General features: G+C 48.4%; 2 protein-coding genes, 1 long non-coding RNA gene and 2 other non-coding genes across 6 annotated transcripts in view; 2 read left to right on the top strand and 3 right to left on the bottom strand.

Moving 5' to 3' along the window:
* Positions 1-1,560, top strand: part of MYO5B (myosin VB) — a 187,438-nt gene extending 185,878 nt beyond the window's left edge. For both annotated transcript variants that reach the window (XM_055126082.1, XM_055126081.1), the window contains one exon: positions 1,245-1,560. In XM_055126082.1, the coding sequence (XP_054982057.1) occupies positions 1,245-1,397 (153 nt within the window). In that variant the 3' untranslated portion in view covers positions 1,398-1,560. The remainder of the gene's footprint in view (positions 1-1,244) is intronic.
* On the bottom strand, positions 1,382-10,675 carry LOC129402013 (uncharacterized). Its single transcript, XR_008628496.1, has 3 exons — positions 10,546-10,675; positions 7,508-7,653; positions 1,382-1,492 (listed from the first exon to the last, which is right to left on the bottom strand). It is a non-coding gene; the product is annotated as an uncharacterized LOC129402013 (long non-coding RNA).
* On the bottom strand, positions 10,068-10,151 carry LOC129403008 (small Cajal body-specific RNA 18). Its single transcript, XR_008629000.1, has one exon. It is a non-coding gene; the product is annotated as a small Cajal body-specific RNA 18 (non-coding RNA).
* LOC129403067 (small Cajal body-specific RNA 17) lies at positions 10,233-10,365 on the bottom strand. Its single transcript, XR_008629053.1, has one exon. It is a non-coding gene; the product is annotated as a small Cajal body-specific RNA 17 (non-coding RNA).
* A 132-nt stretch (positions 10,676-10,807) lies between the features above and the next one.
* The window catches only part of ACAA2 (acetyl-CoA acyltransferase 2), a 30,693-nt gene continuing 21,574 nt past the window's right edge, over positions 10,808-19,926 (top strand). The window contains exons 1-2 of the mRNA XM_004616129.2: positions 10,808-10,964; positions 19,272-19,438. Coding sequence (XP_004616186.1) covers positions 10,949-10,964; positions 19,272-19,438 — 183 coding nt within the window. The 5' untranslated portion in view covers positions 10,808-10,948. The remainder of the gene's footprint in view (positions 10,965-19,271; positions 19,439-19,926) is intronic.

Here is a 19,926-nt window from a genome sequence, read left to right as displayed (position 1 = left end):
GGCAAATGCCCTACCTGCTGTGCTATCACTCCAGCCCCCTTGTTTTTTAATTTTTATTTTTACAGTTGATCACAATAATTGATTACATTCAATATTCCAACACCAAGCCCACCACCATTGTTTCGAATTTCCCCACCACAACCCAAGCCTGCCCCAAAGGCAGATCCTAAATAATTTATTTTGTATTGCTTGTTATGAATAATCCACTAAAAATGATTCCAAGTTTCCTTAGAGAAAAGTGTGAGCACTGTTGTGTCTCACCGGGGAGACACTATGCTCTTGTATAAGAGATTACTAACTTGCTGTTTAAGGGTTGAGCCTTGTGTGCTTTTTTTTTTTTTTTATTGAGATGGGTTGCCTTCTACTTTACAGCCTGTCAGATGTGGTGTGCTACTCCTGGTACATCAGTGGCTAAGAGAATTCTAAAATTTTAAATAGGGTGACAGAGCTGGAGTTAAAATTTTAACTGGATGGTGGCTTTGGGGTCTGGAGGCATCTCTGCAGCTTGTGGCTCTTCTAAGAGTTATTGGGGGTCTGGGTCACAGCCATCTGGGTCATGGCCGTGAAAGACCATGATATATTCACGGAGCCAGAGGCAGTTCATGGGTGTGATTGCCAGGCTCCCAGAAGAACAGGGAGATGGGGGAGGGGTCACCCATTCCCCACTTCGTGAGAGCCTGGAGATTCCAAGCACCTGTGTGAAAAGAGAAAAGTCAGGATGGGTAAATCTCCAGCAGCCGAGGGTCTCGCTGCTGTCAGCCCCTGGGAGAAAGGAGGCTACATCGCACCAGAGTTCAGCCTCTGAACCAGATAGGCTAGCAGAGATGGGAGAGCAGCCGGCCTTGCTCATAGCCCACTCAGGTCTGATCCCCTGAGCACCACTGGCTGTGGCCCCAAAATCAGAAAGGACAATGGAAAAGCTCATGGGGCCAGAGGCTTGGTACAGGGCTCAAGTCCCTTTCATCTCCTCGTGCTTCAGACCCACCGTATCTGACCCCTCAAGTATCCCCAAGGGCCACTCGAGAACACAGAACCAAGAATAGGCCTGACCACTGCCAGGGGTGGTCCAGACTCCCACCTCCAAAACAGGAAACGCTTGCTGCTACACACCACCTCACCACCGCCAGCCTGCCCTGGCACCTCACCTCAGCGCTGCCAGCCTGCCCGAGGGCCCTTCCCTGGCCCCTCAGCACTGCCCGCCTGCCCCTGGCACGGTATTTCACAGGCTCGTCTCCTCCCCACAGGCTCAGCTCCAAGAGCGGAATGACCCTCCACAGCTGCTGCTCGACTTCAAGCACATGTTCCCGGTTGTGTTCCCATTCAACCCTTCTTCTCTGACCATGGACTCCATCCACATCCCAGCGAGTCTCAACCTGGAGTTCCTCAGCGAGGTCTGAGCACGCCACGCGTCCACGTGGGTTTCGGTTCCCCGGGAGGGCGAAGAAGGAACTAGAGACAGTGACGACGGCCCCGTCAGACAGAGGGCGGAATGCTACAAGATAAGACACCTCTGTGATATTTTTTGTACCTAAAACTCAGAATAAAAGCACTTGAACTATGGGAGATTTTCTTAAAGGGTGACTCCAGTCCACACACACCACCACCCGCCCCAGCCCGGCAGTCGGAGGCACCAGGCTACAAAATGGAAACTGCCGAGGTCTGATTTCTGCAGAGAACTTGAGAATGTCCTGGGTAAAATACTAAAAATGTCAATCACAGAGATTGCTTTCAGAGGGCTTCTAACAAATAATGGTACTAATAACCATAACACTGTCACTTAAGAAGGAGCATCTCCCGCCGACAAACCATGGTGTGGATGAGTTTGTGAGAAGGTGTTTTAACAACAAAAACACATGCCCTGCTGACGCAGAGACAACTTCGGGGTGGGGGTGGGGGAGCGTTACACCAGCATGCTTGGACATCAGGGATTAAATGTGGGCCTTTCCCATGGTCAGTGCCAGCACCCTGAGCTATCTTCAGGTTCTGAAGATTGGCCTCTGAGGCAAAATGGGAAGACCCCATCCCTCATGTACTCCGACCCTTTCGTACTGTTGGGCTTCTGCTGAAAACACACCATTGTTCCAAATTTCAAAGGCGAGCAAGGTAGCGAGATGCCCTTTGCTTCATTCCAGCTTCGTTCTTGCTGGCCCTTATGGAGCCAGCAAGACTTCCGGCAAAATTTGTCTAAGCTCAACATCAGAAAGCAAAAATACTAGTTTTACTTACAATAAAAAAAAAAAAAAACCAAGGGTACTTGGAAAAGTCCTTATGCCCTTAATGCCATTGATAAGAATAAGTCATGCACCAGGAGCTGTGAGTACATTAAAGCCAGAAGAATAGAGGGAAACGGGCGTCATCTTGAGCAAAAGATGATTTGAAATTTTTTTAAATAATCAGGGAATACTAAGTTATTATTAAAATTTGTGGGACTTTTTTTGTGTTTGTTTTACAAGTGTGTGATTTTTTAGAAACAAGGTAGCTTATACTAACTTTCCCTTTTTGGATTTTCAATACTTTCTTATTTTACCACGTAAAAATCCTAAGTATATCTACTGTGCAATAAAGGGCTGGAGCGATAGCACAGCGAGTATCATGCAGCCAACCCGGGTTCAATTCTTCCGTCCCTCTCGGAGTGCCCGGCAAGCTACCGAGAGTATCCCACCCGCATGGCAGAGCCTGGCAAGCTACCTGTGGCGTATTCGATGTGCCAAAAACAGTAACAACAAGTCTCACAATGGAGACGCTACTGGTGCCCGCTCAAACCAATCAATGAACAGTGGGAAGACAGCGCTACAGTGCTACTGTGGAATAAGAATTAAAGGGAGACTTCGGTGATCATTACAAGTTGTTTTCTTTTTGTTGTTGTTATTTACTTTTTGGGTCACACCCGGTGATACACAGGGATTACTCCTGGCAGTGCTTGAGGAGCCATATGGGATGTTGGGAATCGAACCCGGGTTGGCCGCATGCAAGGCAAACACCCTACCTGCTGTACTATCGATCCAGCCCGATCATCACAAATTTTATATTTGCTTTTTTTTTTTTTTTTTGGTTTTTGGGTCACACCTGGCGATGCACAGGGGTTACTCCTGGCTCTGCACTCAGGAATTACTCCTGGCGGTGCTCAGGGGACCATATAGGATGCTGGGATTTGAACCCGGGTCGGCCTCGTGCAAGGCAAACGCCCTACCCGCTATGCTATCACTCCAGCCCCTACAAATTTTATATTTGCTTTTAATTAATTAAAAAGAAAAAACGTAAGCCTCTTCCCAACTAAGCGTTTCATGAGAAAGCCCTGTATATTCTTTCACCTTATTTTCCTCATTGCTGGAAGAAAACAGTTCCCAGGAGGGCAGATGTTTGCAAACCATTATAACGCAGCCTCTGTCTGACGGGCTTCTCTGTGGATTGGAACATCCACCCACCTCCCAATACTCGGCCAGCGCTGCTGCAAGGGCTCCTGGGAGCACTGCCCAGGCCAGTCCCGAGGGCTCCGTGCTCCCCCGGGCAGCACTAAACACGGCCGCTGGGCGGAGGCTGTAGACTACTGTGTCCAAATCGCCTTTCCTGCATCGCGCCCTCAAGCTCCCGTGACATGCCCGGGCCCACAGGTGTCTGCCCTGCCCGGCCTGCCCGGAAAGGCCAGCCTGGAGCCCGCTGGGTCTGCGGCCACCTCTTCTCAAAGGCGTTTATCAAGTCTGAATCACTTCTTGCTGCACTTTAAAACTGAATCTCTGGTGGAAGGGTTGTCTTGGATCCTCGGGAGTCCAGGGAATCCTCGCTGGAGTGTTCGTGGAGAAGCAGGGATTCCGGAGATGGCCGGCCCTCCTTCCTCACGCCTGACTGACACTTTATCCCTCCATCTCTTTGGTTCACCAACTCCTCACCGTCCTGGGTTAGTCACTCAGTGCCAAGGACTCACTCAATAAAAACTTGATTAGAACAAAGTGGAGGGCAGAACAACGGTAATGCAGGAAGGGCACTTACCTTGCATGCAGCCGACACGGGTTCAATATGGTCCTCCAAGCTGTCATCCCACATGGTCCCCCGAACCCCGCCAGGAGTGACCCCCGAGCACAGAGCCAGGAGTAAGCCTTGAGCACCACTAGGTGTGGCCCCAAAACCCAACCTCCCCACCCAAAAAAGAACAAAGAATGGGGAGGGACCTTAAGAATAGTCTTCACTTTTCTTTTTTTTTTTTTTATTTTTTTTTTTTTGCTTTTTGGGTCACACCCAGCAATTCTCAGGGGTTACTCCTGGCTTTGCACTCAGGAATTACTCCTGGCAGTGCTTGGGGGACCATATGGGATGCCGAGGATCGAACCCGGGTCGGCCGCATGCAAGGCAAACGCCCTACCCGCTGTGCTATCGCTCCGGCCCCTAGTCTTCACTTTTCTTAAGAAATGCAAAGTTTCGTTTGCTTCCCAAAGATAAAGGTCTATGAGTAAGACTACTTAATTTATATATATTTTTTAAAAGAAAAAAAGAACAGGCTTTTATAGACCACGAATAATAAACATGGTAATCACTGCTTCATGTTTAGATCTCTAATAACACCTGGAGACTGAAGAAGCATCTTTCGGGAAACAAATAGTCTTGTGAGCATTTTAAAAACATCATTTCAACTCAATTATTTCCAGCTTCATGGAGTCAGTCATGACTTAAATAACAAAGGTCTGAGCTCTAAACTGGGTCTTTCTTTCTTCATATTTGAAACGGGCTGTGCCTCTAGCAGTTGCTAAGGTTAACTGACTCATTCATGGAAATAAGTGTTGCTGTGGGAAGAATTGTAATGTTTGACCCAACACCGAGCGGGGTTAGGCATTTTGAAGACTTGAGAATTCTTCCATTTACTGGCGCTTGCCCAGGGCCGCCTGCACTGCAGTGAGTGTGGGATGCCCACTGGCCGCCCGGGACCCTCAGAGCCCATCAACCCCAGAGCCCGGGGCTGCACCCGGCCCGCAGATGAGACCCGGGGGGGAACCCTGTTTTCCTTCGAGTCATAAAGCATGTGGCTAGGCACTTCTTCCCTTCCAGTTCTATTCTGAATTTTAAGACTTCCATAAAGACAAAAGACAAAATCAGGTGTTGGAAAAATTTAGGGGGTAAAAGATGAACACCAGTGTTTCATCAAATACTTACTTGGAGCCTCCAGGTGGAGTATTTGGCACTGAGAGTCCAGGTGGAATAGTTTAGAATCCATTTGTCTGGCACAGAGTTGGTGTTCTCAGCCTTCCGACCTGCTCCTGCCACCGCGAGTGTCATTAGTGGCGGCACCTCCCAGGGCTGTGTCCAAGCCCCTGCTAACGAGGGTGTGAGGGGAGGACCCAGTAGTTCTTTCTCATGGACTATTTCTCTACAGGCAGTTTCCCAAATTCACTTGTTGCATGAGTCAGTCATAATTTGAGGGTTTTTTTTTTGTACACACTGGTGCCATAATTAAAGGTTGATGCCAATGCTGATAAAGGATATATTTTTTTTCTCATTAAAGGTCACTAGATACTGTTTTTTCCTAAAAGTTCTCATTGTAGTAAAGGTCAATCAGAAATAAGTTTTAGCTACTTTCTAAAAATTGATATTGTATCCCAAACCATCCAAATTCGGATGTAACAGTATGCCACCAACTGATGTTTAGCTGATTACCTGAGTGGGTTCATGTCATTATTCAAGGGTAAATCCAACATTGTACAAGAAATATGACTGATAAAAATATTTTTCCATTTTGAACAAATCTGTAAACTAGCTTTGTTTATAGAGAAATGCTTGTAATAGCCACTATAATAATATTCAGCTATGGATAAAAATTTGTGGAAATAAATACTTTGGAATAAACTAATGTGCCAAATCTAAATGAAATTTAAAACTGCAGCTACACAGTAAAAAAGTGTAATATTTTCTTAAAAAACTTCATTCTGGGATCTAGATTCAAATACACAAAATGATCACGAAAGCCAGGGGCTGGGAAACTGGAAAGAGTCTGTATGGGGTAATAGCACTCACTGAGCAAATATTTATTTTTGCCTTGGGCCACACCCTGCAGTGCTCAGGGAGCTATTTCCAGCCTGAGGCTCTGGGGTTGCTCCTGGCAGTGCTCAAGGGAACAGGCGGAGCCAGGGATCAAACCTGGGCCTCCTGCCTGCTCGCCTGCTGAGCCATCTCTCCAGCCCAAGAACAATTAGTTTTTTTTTTAAATTTATTTATTTTTATTTTATTTATTTATTTATTTATTTATTTATTTATTTATTTATTTATTTTTGCTTTTTTGGTCACACCTGGCGATGCACAGGGGTCACTCCTGGCTCTGCACTCAGGAATTACCCCTGGCGGTGCTCAGGGGACCATATTCGATGCTGGGAATCGAACCCGGGTTGGGCCGCTTTGCAAGGCAAACGCCCTACCCGCTATGCTATTGCTCCAGCCCCTAAAATTTATTTTTTTTAGTGAGTCACAGTGAGGGTACAGTTACAGATTCACACATTTTCGTGCTTGTTTTTCCCTCATGCAATGTTTGAGAGCCCATCCCTCCACCAGTGTCCATTCTCCACCACCAATGAACCCAGTATCCCTCCCACCACTCCAATCTCATCCTCCCCCATCTCCCACCCAATTAGTTTCTTTTTGGTTTTGGGTCACACATAATCAATGGAGTTCAGAGGTTACTCCTTTTCCAGTGCTCAGGGGTCACCTGGGCAGTGCTTGGGACCCTGTAATGCCAAGAACTGAGTCCAGTCACCCTACACTGGGCCTGAGCCATCTCCCTATCTCCTGAATTTAAAGCTAAAAATGTCAAAAAAAACAAGTCAGTGTAGGAAAAGACTAGTAGATCAACGATAATAGAATAAAAAGCAGTCTCAATCACATTTATAATTTTATAAATGGTAAAGATGAAATGAAAAATCAGGGAGAACATAGTTACAGTATCTCGAAGAAGAAATTTACATAACAAGTGAAAAAATGAATGAAGACATAGAAGAGAAATGATCCCATATCCCCACCCCCACCCCCACCCCCAGAAAGTGGTCTCCAAGTTGATATCTATATATAGAATTTTCAACACAGTTTTTTGTGAAGACTGACAAGTTATTTCCAAAATTCATATAACAGGGCAAAGGCCCAAAGGTTTAAAAAAAGTAACTCTCAGGGCTGGAGCGATAGCACAGCGGGTAGGGCGTTTGCCTTGCAAGTGCCCTACCCACTGTACTATCGAATAACTAGCCCCACCCAAATACAGACAATAAGACATCTCCTAAGATGATGTCCTAGACACCGTTACTATGGAAACTTTCAAAAGACAGAACAACATTCGTTATTCACTGGCCAGAGGGAAGTTACCACTTGGACCCAACTCTGAATCTATGGATGAACCGATCCCTTTTCTGCATGGCTGGTGGAAAAAGAACCTCGCTCTTCAGAAGAGTGACCTTCTATTCAGTGACATGGGCTTCCTCCAGGGCCTCTGTGGAGACCAGGTCTGCAAAGAGCCACGTGTCATCCATCAAGGGCTCACCTGTACAGCGCCAGCTGAGAAGGAAGCAGGTGCCGTGTATCTGGGATCTGGTCCAACACTTGGCGCCAGGGGACATGGTGGCCCCAGCTTGGCCATGGCCGTCGCTGGCATGCAGTCTGAAGACTCGAATGCCAGACAAGGTCACTCTGTGAGGAAGTGAGACAACATGAGACCACAGCTTTGTGGACGCACAGAGAGCCTGTGCGAGCCACAGGTCCGGACGCTCTTTCACCCAGCCTCAGTCAGCTTCAGTCTGGCCTTCCTGCGTTCCACTGCATGATCACTTCGGATTCTATGCCTTCTTTTCTTGCAAAAAATAAAAAATAAAAGTGGGGTGCGCTCATTGTGTCAATCTTTAAACCTGTGCCTATACTACTTAAAAATAACGTGCAGTGATTATTCAGTGAAATTCGATAGTCAGCCCTCCTAGGTAGGATTACAGTAAAATACCCACTCACGCATGCACTGGCCCCTCCTTCCGGACACCGCCCAAGAGTGAATCAATCACCGAACCCTCCCTGACCTGACAAAAACACACTCAACTCCTAACGTGCTTACAAGGGAGTACCCCAAGCTCGTCAAGGTGGGGGTCCTGGTGTGTGAACTCTGTGCAGTAAGCTTCAAAAGCAATTTGTTCAAACACAGGTGTGGTCCAGGGCTAGCTGGCGGAAGCTTCCACCACCAATGGTAGCATTTCAGAGTAAAGGGAAAGAGGCCAATGGTTAAACTACGAATGAAATTCCCACATGGGGTACGATGAACTCATGCACGTAACCTTCAAGAAGGGAGAGAAGAAAGACTACAATATCCTTCACTGTGGTTTGCCAAGTGCCTTAAGGCTGTTGGAAACAAGGCAAGATTTAGGGTCAATTTCAAGCAAGAAGGTCAGCAAATCAGTCCGGATTTTTCTGTTTAGGTTTCCTCTCTGATCTGCTTGATAACTTGAGCTTTGGGAAAAGGTGTTGTAAGGACCAAAGCATACCCAGGAGAGTAAACTGCCTTTTCGATGAACAAAAATTGAGGTTATCACTGAAAGGGCTCCATTAACAGTTGAGTACATACAATTCTCACCCGGATCTGCAGTGGATATATTTCAAAACCCTTAGTGGATGCTTACAACCACAGATAGTACCAAACCTATCCATGTTGCATTCCTATGATAAAGTTTTATTGTAAATTAGGTACAATAAGATTAACAGTACAAAATTTCATAAAATTATAATCTACTATAAACATACAACCTAAGTGCCAAATTATTTTTCTGTGCATAGTATTTTTTTCTTCTTTTTATTTGGGGGTGGAGGGGACACACCCTACAGTGCTCAGGGCTGATTAATCCTGACTCGACACTCTGGGATCACTCCTGGTTGGGCTCCAGGGGACCATGTAGGGTGCTGGGATACAACCCAGGAAGGTCACATGTAAGGCAAGCGCCCTTCCTGCTGTACTGTCACTCCAGCCAGGTCTCATCCATATTCCAATGACCCAATGACGCCTACATTACCCCTATGGCCTCTAGTGCCTGCAGCTAATGCTTTGTTTTGCTTTGTTTCCCACACACTGACATTATTTACAGAGTTCAAAACAAATTCCGGTGTGTGTGTGTGTGTGTGTGTGTGTGTGTGTGTGTGTGTGTGTCATTCCTAGTACAAGGGCTAGGCACAGGGTCCACAAGACAGCCGGCTTTATCAGTACAGGCATTGTTTATAAAGCAGGGGCAGAGCCAGAGAGAAAAAGAGAGTTCTAAAAATAGAGTGGTCCCTTATACTCTGGTTTCTCTTCAGATTGCATAAATCTTTCGCCTTTTTAAAAACAGGGTGGTCCCTTCTCCATCCCAACTGCCTTTTGGACATGAGGCAGGTTTCCAAACCACTGAACGATCCTCCTGGCCCTTGTCTCTATTGTCCTTGGGTGTTAGTACCAGGTTATTTTATGTTCCACAAATAGGTGCAGGCATTCTATATCTGTCCCTCTCTTCCTGATTCATTTCACATAGCATGATACTCTCCACATCCATCCATTTATAAGCAAATTTCATGACTTCATCTTTTCTATGGACTGGAGCAATAGCACAGCGGGTAGGGCATTTGCCTGGCACCGGCTGGCCCGGGTTCGATTCCTCCATCCCTTTCGGAGAACCCGGCAAACAATGGCAGAGCCTGGCAAGCTGCCCGTGGTGTATTCGATATGCCAAAAACAGTAACAGCAAGTGTCACAATAGAGACGTTACTGGTGCCCACTCGGGCAAATTGATGAATCCGACGACAGTGCTACAGTGCAGTGCTTCTTTTCTAACGGCCTCACAGTATGCCATTGTGTTCAATCACTGAAACGGAAACTCAATGATTGGAACTCAATCAGGAAAGGTTTGTAACTGTATCTGGCGGTGATTCGATTAAAAAATAACACTCAGGGTGGGAGGAGCACCCCAGCCCAGCCTGAGGAGTGAAACACTCATCCTACCCCTTCGGAAAGCAGGATTCTGACAGTTCCTGCTCCTGTCCCAGGAGGGGGGGTCCCCTCGCTGCGACCCCCGCCCCGGGGCCGTCGCCAGCTCGCCCGGTCTCAGTCGGTTCTCAGAACACGCTCCATCACCTGGTTCCCAGGAACTCAGATTGCGCAGTGGTCTCGTCATCATCGACCAGGGCTCGCAGACACGGCGGCAGGACCCGACCCTTGACCCCTGCCCCCTGCCCTCCGCCCCCCAGACTACCCTCCCGCCCCCCCCCCGGACCCCGCGCCCCACTTGGCCAGACTCATTTTCATAATCCTCTCAGGCCCCTGACCTACAAGGGGACCTGATCATATAAGGAAAATACTGCGGGCTCACGTAGGGGGCTGCAGAGGGGGCCCGGGTGGGTCCCTACGCTGCCACCCCTAGCCCATCACTACCGCCCGCCGCCAGGCCCGACCGTTGGTCTGCGCAGGCGCGCCGTCCTGAGCGGGCGCTTTAGCCAATCCGCCTGCGCCCCGCCCGCGCACCCAACTTCCTGTCCCGCCCACAAACAGACCCCGCCCCTCCTTCAGGCCCCGCCCACCTGCGAAGAGCCGCGCCCCCTCTTGTTCGCCTCTTGGCTCCCGGGCAAAGTCTCCGACAGATCCTTCTGCGGGGCCAGCTACGCGCTGATCGGGGCACGGGGTGGGGGTGTTAGATCTGGGGAGACCCAGGAGAGTCTGGGGAAATGGCTCTCTCGGGCGCAGGGTCCGTGTGCCCGGGAAGCTCCGGCCCCCCGGGTGCCCCCCGCCGATAGGGCACGGATAGGGCACGGAGGGCGCAGCATCCTGCAGAACGGGCCGCGCCGGCCTGCGCGGATCTGGGTGAAAGTGCAGGGGTGTGGCGTCCGGGGCGCCGCCCACCCCACTTTTAAGGTCCCGTGTGGGCCGGCGGCCCCTTGACGGACGCGGGAGGAAGGCCGAGCTTGCGCGTCGAGCTGCCCCGCCATGGCCCTGCTCCGAGGTGAGCGCCGCAGCCTCTCTGCTTACCCCCGGCCCCCTCGGCCCTCCTGCGGCTGGCCAGGCCGCGCCCGGGGGCCCGCGGCCGCGAGAGGGGCCCGAGCGGAGCCCCAGCCGGCAGCCTCGGGTCGCCGTGCTTTGGCTGCGCTCGGGACCGCGATCCACCCGCTGTTGACCTTGAAGGGCATTGCCCCGCGCGCAGGACTGACCCTCTCCCCACACTAGTGCAGCTGGACAGCGGCCGGACGGGGGTGGGGGGTGCAGCCCCGCCGCGCGCCCCGCTGCCCCGGACTGGCCTCCCGGCGGGTTCCGGCTTGCAGGGAGCGGACTGCTGGTCTGTCCTGGGGTCGCCTGGGCATTGCTGCCCGCACGGCCCGCTCCTGCAGGGTGCCCCGTGGCGGGCGCTCGGAAGCCCAGCCTCGCGCCTTCTGGCCCTCCCGTTCCTGCGTGGCCGCAGTGGCTCCCGGAAGGCGCAGTCTCCACGTCCATGAGTTTGACGAGGGTTAGCTCCGAGTCGCTCATCCAGGCCCCCAGGCCGGTGGGATTTTCATTTTTAAGGGCCAAGACCCACCAGCCACCCCCCACGCTGATAAAGGAGCTGGGAGGGCTGCGCCCAGCGCGCACTGCTCGGCGCTGCCGGGTTGCGAGTGACTTGGCTCCTGGAACTGCGGTGGAGTAGCTGCAGATTTTCTTTTCTCGCCTGCCTGGAGTTCTTCTGCAGTGGCAGCTGCTAATTAAATGAGTATTTAGTTCATCGAAAACGACAGTGCGGAAGAGACAGCGCGATTGCTGTTTCCTTTCTGCTATTTGCTTTTCTAGTTAAAAGCCTTATCAGCCTTTTGGCATGTTTGGGCCATCGAGTTCTCTCTTGCCTTTTCGCTACTTTCGGTCTTGGGACATCTTTAGTTTCTGAATTTGTGGCCTTTTGAAATACGCACGCTTTTGGTTGGTCTTTAAGAACGTGCTTGGTTTCTAAGCCTTCAACTAATAACATCGGATCAAATAATTATTGACATGGCATGGTGTGTAGTAGTGCGGTGGGGAGCCTTGTCTATAGTATTTTTAAGTATTTTTATCTGTACATCCAGATCCTTTTAAAAAACTTCTGTGTGGTGGCATTTCTCCTATTCAGAATCATGGTTTTGTTAGCTTTGCTCCGGCCGTTTGGTGTGGGAGCTCCAAGTAGGCCAAAGGTGAAGGAATGGAAGAATTCTTGCTTTTGTTCTCACACTAATACACTGTCACCAAATTCTCATGGCTCACCACTGGTATTGCTCAGTTAAATAGAAAATACACCCTTTTATACTGTTGAAATAACAGAAGAGAAACTCATAAAAGAAAATTTCTGGAGAGACATGAAGTTAGCCAGCTTTTGATAAGCCATTGGCCATCTGAATCATTTCCAGTCAAGTATGCAGTTTGTATTTTTTCCCTTGAAGATATTTGCTTTATGTTTAATTTGCTAAATGGTGTGCTTGTTCTGATTAAATCTCTCGATCAGATCTGGAAAATGTTTCGGCCATTCAAATTTTCCTCTACACAATCTTCTCAATTATGTTTCAGTCCTTGAAGTTTTGTCCCTATTTATTTGTTTATGTATTTTGGCTCTTGAGCCACACCCAGTGGTGCTCAGGGCTTATTCTTAGCTCTGTACTCAAGGATCACTCCTGGCAGTGCTCACGGGGGCTCCCCTGGGTGGTCCTACCCACTGTACTATCTCTCCGGCCCCCTCATTTTCTTTTTTTTTTTTTTTAAGTTTCAGGTTGGCTTGCTCTTCAAGCTCTGCTCTCACTTGCTTTTTTCTATGTTTCTTTATTTACTTATTTCCACTCTGGTAGAAGCCTGCGTTCTCTCTTGAACATTTACGTCTCTCTTTCTCTCCCCTCACATCTTTCGAAATAAGCTTTCATAAAGACTATCTTGCTTCACAAAAATAATTTTAAAAATAATAATGAGGGGCCGAAGTGATAGCACAGCGGGTAGGGCGTTTGCCTTGCATGCGGCTGACCCGGGTTCGATCCCCGGCATCCCATATGGTCCCCCAAGCACTGCCAGGAGTAATTCCTGAGTGCAAAACCAGGAGTAACCCCTGAGCATCGCTGGGTGTGACCCAAAAAGCAAAATTATAATAATAATAATAATGATAATGATAAATTTTTAAGTAGCTTTAGGTTTATAGAAAGACTCAGCAGACAGCATTCCCAAGCCAGAAGAAGTGTGGAGTGGGATGGGGAGAAAGCAGAAAGCGTTCCCATATGTACCCCTCATCTCATCCCCCCAAAAGACCACCACTGTTAGTAATGTGCACTAGCATGATACATCTGTCACAATTGCTGTGGGACACGGTGACAGTTACTAACTGATATTATCCTACTGTCGTCAGGTTTTGAAATGTAAAGTGGTGTTTACCTCCCATCCCAGCATCCTTGGAAGTAGTAAACATGCACGTATAGGTTTTTTGTTTGTTTTTGTTTTTTTTTTCTTTGCTTTTTGGGTCACACCCGGTGATGCACAGGGGTCACTTCTGGCTCTGCACTCAGGAATCACCCCTGGCGGTGCTCAGGGGACCATATGGGATGCTGGGAATCGAACCCGGGTCGGCTGCGTGCGAGGAAAATGCCCTACCCGCTGTGCTATTGGTCCAGCCCCAGCACATACAGGTTTTTGTGTGGACATAAGTTTTCAGCTATGGCTGAATGTAAAGGGAGGGGGTTGCTGAATCATATGTTGCATTTTCATTTTGTAAGACACTAAAAAAAAATGGTTTTCAGTGTGACTGTGGCATTTTTTTATTCCTGCCCCTATTTTTGTTGCGTTATAACCTCACCAATACTTGGTGGTATCTGAGTTTTGGGGCTTGGGGGTTAGTTTTGGTGTTTGGGACATACCTGGCCAGTGCTCAGGGGTTGCTCCTGACTCTGCACTCAGGAATCACTCCTGAGACCAGTGCTCAGGGGACCATATAGGATAGCGGGGATCAAACCCAGGTCTACCACCACATGCAAGGCAAATGCCTTACCCACTGTATGGCCAGCCCCTGAGTTCTGTGATTTAACCATCCTAATAGTTGGGTAGCATCATCTGATTGATATCTGAATTTGCAGTTCCTAATGCTATCTGAGAGCACTGGGGGAGGTCTGCTTTTAGTTTGGGGACCACACCTAGCAGTGCTCATGGACTATTTCCAGCCCTTGCTGAAGGGTAGATCTGGTTCTGGTTATTTGGTTTTGGGGACCACACCCAGCAGTGCTCAGGGATTACTCTTGTCCCTGCACTCAGGGATCATTCCTGGTGGCTTGGGTGACCAGATAGGTTGCTAGGGATTGAACGGGCATCAGCTGGATTCTAGACAAATGCCCACACTCGGTGCTGTCTCTCCAGGTCCTGAGGGGTAGGTCTTAGAAGTGGTCCTGGGGGCGTGGTGGGAGAAGCATATGGTGCTGAGAACTGAATCGAGGTCTCGTTGGTGCAAAGCATGTACTCTAGCCACTGAGCTTTCTCTCAGGCCCCCGAACATCCTTTCATATAACTATTTGACATCTGTGTGTCATCTCTTAGGACGTATCTGTTCAGACTTTGGCCATATGTAGTGGTGCTTAGGGCTTATTCCTGGCTCTGTGCTTAAGGGGTCACTCCTGGCAGGAAGGACTCAGGGGACCAAATGTGATGCAGGGGATCAACCAATGATTGCTTTGTGCCAGGCCAGCAACTTAACCCAATCCTACCTCTCCATTTGTTCAGATTTCCTTTTGCCCATTTTTTAAACCTTGTTTTAAATTTGAGTTTTAAAATTTGTTGTATATTTAGGATAGGTTATTATTTTAAAAATACTTTCTCCCAACCAGTGAGTGGCTTTTCATTATTTTCATAATGTCTTTTGCAAAGCCAGAATTCTTAATTTTAAAGAAGTTCCCCTTGTCAGTTTTTTATTTTGTAGATCGTGCTTTAATATTATATATGAAAACTTATCACAAGGCCTAAGTTCACCTAGATTTTATCCTACGGGTTTTTCTAGAAGTTTGATAATTCTGCACTGTACATTAACACTTATGGTCTAGTTTGAGTTAGCTTGTATGAAAGGGTGTCAAGATCTGTGTCTCGAGTCTTTCCTAGTTGTTCCAGAACCTTATGTGGAAGAGAATCACCTTTGTATCATTGCCAGACATGAGGTCTTGCCCTGTTTATTTTTTCTCTCTTTATTCATTGCTCTTCAGATTGAATAATTTTGTTATTGGCTAATTTTGTCTTCAGAGGCACTAGATTTTCTTTCCTTTCATTTCCACTCATTAAATTTTTTATTTTCTATAATTTTCAGCGTCAATATTTTCTTTTTAAAAAACTGGTTCTATTTCTTTGCTCACCTGCCTCGTCTCTAACTCTGAGCATATTTTCCCTTTTATGTCTGCACATCATTGGAGTAGCTAGTGGCTTTAAAACACTTGTCTGCTGACTTTAACTTCACCATCATCTTGGGGTTGGCGCTGGTATCTTTTCTCTTGAGAATAAGTCATATATTCCTGGATATCATCCTGGATTCATTAAGGATTAGGTCAGAGATATTTCAGGTGACACATTGTAGATACCAGATTATGTTATGGATCAAAAAAATTGGAGCCTATTTTATCTTTGCAGTTAATTTGACTTTGAACTTAAGACTGTCTCTGTAACAAAGAGTCAGAGCTCAAATCTTTTTTTTAATTTATTTTTTAAATGTAATTAATTTATTTTAGTTTTTACTATCTGTAATGATGGGCTGGAGCAATAGCACAGCAGGTAGGACGTTTGCCTTGCACGAGGCTAACCCAGGTTCGATTCCTCCGCCCCTCTCGGAGAGCCCGGCAAGCTACTGAGTATCTCGCATGCATGGCAGAGCCTGGCAAGCTCCCCATGGCATATTCGATATGCCAAAAACAGTAACAACAAATCTCACAATGGAGATGTTACTGGTGCCCGCTCGAACAAATCGATGAGCTACGGGATGACAGTGATACAGTGACGTGTAATGATTTTTTTTTTTAAGTTTTTGGGTCACACCTGGTGATGCACAGGGGTTATTCCTGGCTCTGCACTCAGGAATTACTCCTGGCAGTTCTCAGAGTACCATATGGGATGCTGGGATTTGAACTCGGGTTGGCCGCGTGCAAGGCAAACGCCCTACCCGCTGTGCTATCGCTCCAGCCCCTAATGATTTTTTTTTAACTGAACCAACATGAAATACACAGTTAAAAAGTTTTCCAGATTGGGTTTCAGTCATACAGGCTCTCATGATCCATCCCATCATCAGTGTAAATTTCCCACCACCAATGTCCCCAGTTTCCCTCCCACCCACCTACCCCTAGCCTGCTTCTGTGGCAGGCACTTGTCTTTCTCGAGCTCTCCCTCTTTCCTATTGGGCATTAGAGTTCGCAATGCCGGTGCTGAAATGTGGTCCTGTTTGTTCTTGTCCAGAGAACGCAGTTCTTGTCCAGAGTGACCATTGCCAACTATCATCATCACAGTGGTCCCTTCTCTATCCTCGCTGCCGTCTCTCCACCGCCACTTGTGGCAACCTTCCAACCTTCCAACCGTGAACCTTCCCTCCTGGCCCTTGTTTCTGCTGTCATTGGGTATTAGGAGCTTAAATCTTATATCCCTCAAGCCTTAATTTTTTTCTTTTATTCCCCACCCCCACCCCGTGAGCGGGGGTGAGAGGTGGGGTGGGAAGTGATTGGGAGGGCCTCCCAAGGAGGCCTGGAAGGAGGGGTGAGGGGTGCCCTGCTGACTCTCCACCAGCCGGGCCAGAGGCTCACTGTGATTGCTTGAGGACATTGTGCCTCTGAGGCCCTGAGGCACCAAGGATTGCAGAATATTCCGGCAGTGCTTGAAGGCTGTGCCCGGAGCTGCTCATGTGGTGCCAGATATCAAACTAGAGCCAGCCAGCTGGAAGGCAGACGCCTTCACTCCCGGGCTGCCTCTCCGGCCCCCCGACTCTGAATTCAATCTCAGCCTTACCTGAGCCTTCACTGAGATCTTGTTGCCAGCTCTGCGTGTGCCCAGGTAGGGCGCCGGGTGGATACTGAGAGTTGATGTGTGGGATGCAGCCTCCCGCCCTGTGGCGCTCTGCTCTCCTACTTTCTGCTTCTCCTTCCATTCGCTGGTTGCCTAGAACTCTATCCTTGGAGTCTCCAAGCCAGTGGGGCTGAACTCCCGAGTCCTGGCCTCTCCCGTGCAGTGTGGGCAGCTGGCCTTCGAGCTAGGGGCTATAAATAAGTCGGGCACGCACGCACATGTTCTTCTCTTCGCTCGTATCTGCCTGGCTTCGTTCTCCGAGGCACTCCGGCCGTCATTCTTTATAATGCCATCGCTCTGGGCTGGAGAGGTAGATGGGAACATGCTAGGCTAGCTGGGCTTCTGCTTAGGAAAAGAGCATGGCCGAGAGGAAGAGAAATGAAAGAAGTCAGCTCTGTAAAAACGGGCAGAGACTGTTCAACAAGAACATCTAGAGGGCATTCGCAAGGGGGGGGCATCTTGGCACAGATAACCCGTCTTGTCAGATGAAAGCCATGTGCCGAGACACTATTTAAGTGGGAACAAAAAGAGAGGCTGAGATGTTCCTTCGATGGGTTTAGTTTGTGCCCCAGTGAAGAGATGGGTAAGCACGAAGGGAAGGACAAAGTGCGGTGATTGGTTCGTCTCCATTTCAGTTCAGTGCCTTGGTACAAACCCACTGTTAAAATTAAGTCCCATTGTTTTTGGTTTGGGTTTGGTTTTCCTTTTTTGAGGAGGGGGAAGGATGTTGGCTACATCCATCTGTGCTTGGGGCTTACTCCTGGCTCCTACAGATCACTCCTAGAAATGCTCAAGGGACTATAAGGTGCCCTGTGTCGAACCCAGGTTGGCTGCATGCAAGGCAAGTACCTTACTGGCTTTACTATCTCTCCGGCCCCAGTTCTCATGGTTTCTTGAGAAGATGTGGAAATAGGTGCTGAGATTGTTCAGGTATATCCACAGTGCGGCCTGTGAAGTCTTGACTCAGTGTCCCTGTATGTGATGGCAGTATTCACCTGGAAGAGTCACCGGGGAGAGTAGATTCCTGGGAAGTGATCAAATGCCAAGCACGTAGTAGTGCCTAACGTTAGTGTGATCAGACTTTGCCACTGCATGCAGCTCACACCTGTGCTCGTTTTGCCTGGCAAAATCAGTGGGTGCCACTTGCCCGTGGAGGTTGAATGTTTGAATAGTAACAGTTGAGGACCTGGTGGCAGGAGAATGCCTTTGAAAGGAATCATTTTTTTTTTTGACTTGTGCAAGATCACCAGTTGAACTAATAATGTTAGTTCAACTATCTGACTTTGTATTAGGAAGCTAACAGCTAATCCCCTGGATCCTTAGTAATAGGTCAAATGCAGAAAATCAGTATATCCTCAGTGACACCTTATAATAGCATATTAGCAGATATAGAGAACACGAGCCGAATTACTATCAGGTCAAAAACTATTGAAAAGATGCTTTGTATTTGGCTGGGGGAAAAGCCACTAAATGTGAGTGATTTTACAAGTTAACTGGCTCCAGATACTAGAGGGACTCCCAGTGGCCCATCCTGTGCATTTCACTAGAGCTCAAGTTGTTTGCAGTTTGTTGTTTGAGCCTGCTTTTGGTTCCTGTGGAAAACTGCACATTTCCCCGTGGAGATTAGGGAGTTGTTCTAGAGTGAGTGCCTGGTCTCAGACAAGAGGAAGAAATCTACAACTAGGCACGGTGTATGTGCCTGACACACTCATACACTGTGTTTCCACTGCACATCAATGCTGCTCGCATTGAAGTCTCCAGGCAAGAATCTTTCTGCACTGTAGCACTGTCGTCCTGTTGTTCATCGATTTGCTCAAGGAGGCACCAGTAGTGTCTCCATTGTGAGACTTGTTACTGCTTTTGGCATATCAAATATGCCACAGGTAGCTTGTCAGGCTCTGCCATCCGGGTGGGATACTCTCAGTAGCTTGCCGGGTTCTCCGAAAGGGATGGAGGAATCGAACCCAGGTCAGCCACATGCAAGGCAGACGCCATACCCACTGTGCTATCACTCCAGTCCAAGAATCTGTCTCGCTAAAGGAACATACCTGGTGGTGTACATACATGCAGTCATTGAGCAAACGGAGAATTCCTGAGACTCCTTTGTGCATGTACCCTATTCCAGGTATATGCCACAGAAAAAAAAATTTAAGTTTCCCTAAGTGAAAATTGTCCCTGACGCTGAGGGTTCACCCTGGAATTGCTGAGAGCTGCTTGGGGGTGCAGCCTCGTCGGTAACGGCTCTCAACCCTCCCTGCAATAGGTGTGTTCATCGTGGCCGCCAAGCGGACGCCCTTTGGAGCTTATGGAGGTCTCCTGAAGGACTTCACGGCGACGGACTTGACTGAATTCGCTGCCAAGGCTGCCCTGTCCGCTGGCAAAGTCTCGCCAGAAACCATCGACAGCGTCATCGTTGGCAATGTCATGCAGGTCAGTGGGGCAGAGGGGAGGCGGGGGCCCTTGCATTTCATCCCTAACAGGACTTGCCCCAGCGAGTCTGGTGGTGAGGGGCTGCCAAAGGCATTTACACGGGGGGACAGGGGCTCACTGTGTTTGCAATATGGATGAGTGGCTCGTGTCGGGGACAGAATAATCCGTAGTGTGGATGTACCGTGTTTTCCCTTTTCCGGCTGACAGACTTTCAGGGTCCTTGCCGTGTTTGAGCTCCTACTGTGCTGCTCTAGGAGGGGCATTTCGTCTGAACTGTGGAATGCTTCTCCATTTGTCTGACTCTTTGTTTTGTTTGATTGGGGTGAGGGGTCACTCCCAGGAAACCCTGTGGGGCCAGTGCGCATGCGCGCGAAGCATGAACTCTGCCCTTCGAGCTCTAGCTCAGACCCTGATTCTTACATTTTTTTCCCTAGCAGTCTTTTATAGCTTTCAGAATGTGAGTTTTTTTTTTTAATTCTTTTTGCTAA

Source organism: Sorex araneus, chromosome 2, assembly GCF_027595985.1.
Source record: "Sorex araneus isolate mSorAra2 chromosome 2, mSorAra2.pri, whole genome shotgun sequence".
Lineage (NCBI taxonomy): Eukaryota > Metazoa > Chordata > Mammalia > Eulipotyphla > Soricidae > Sorex > Sorex araneus.
This window is presented reverse-complemented; position numbering and strand designations above follow the sequence as displayed.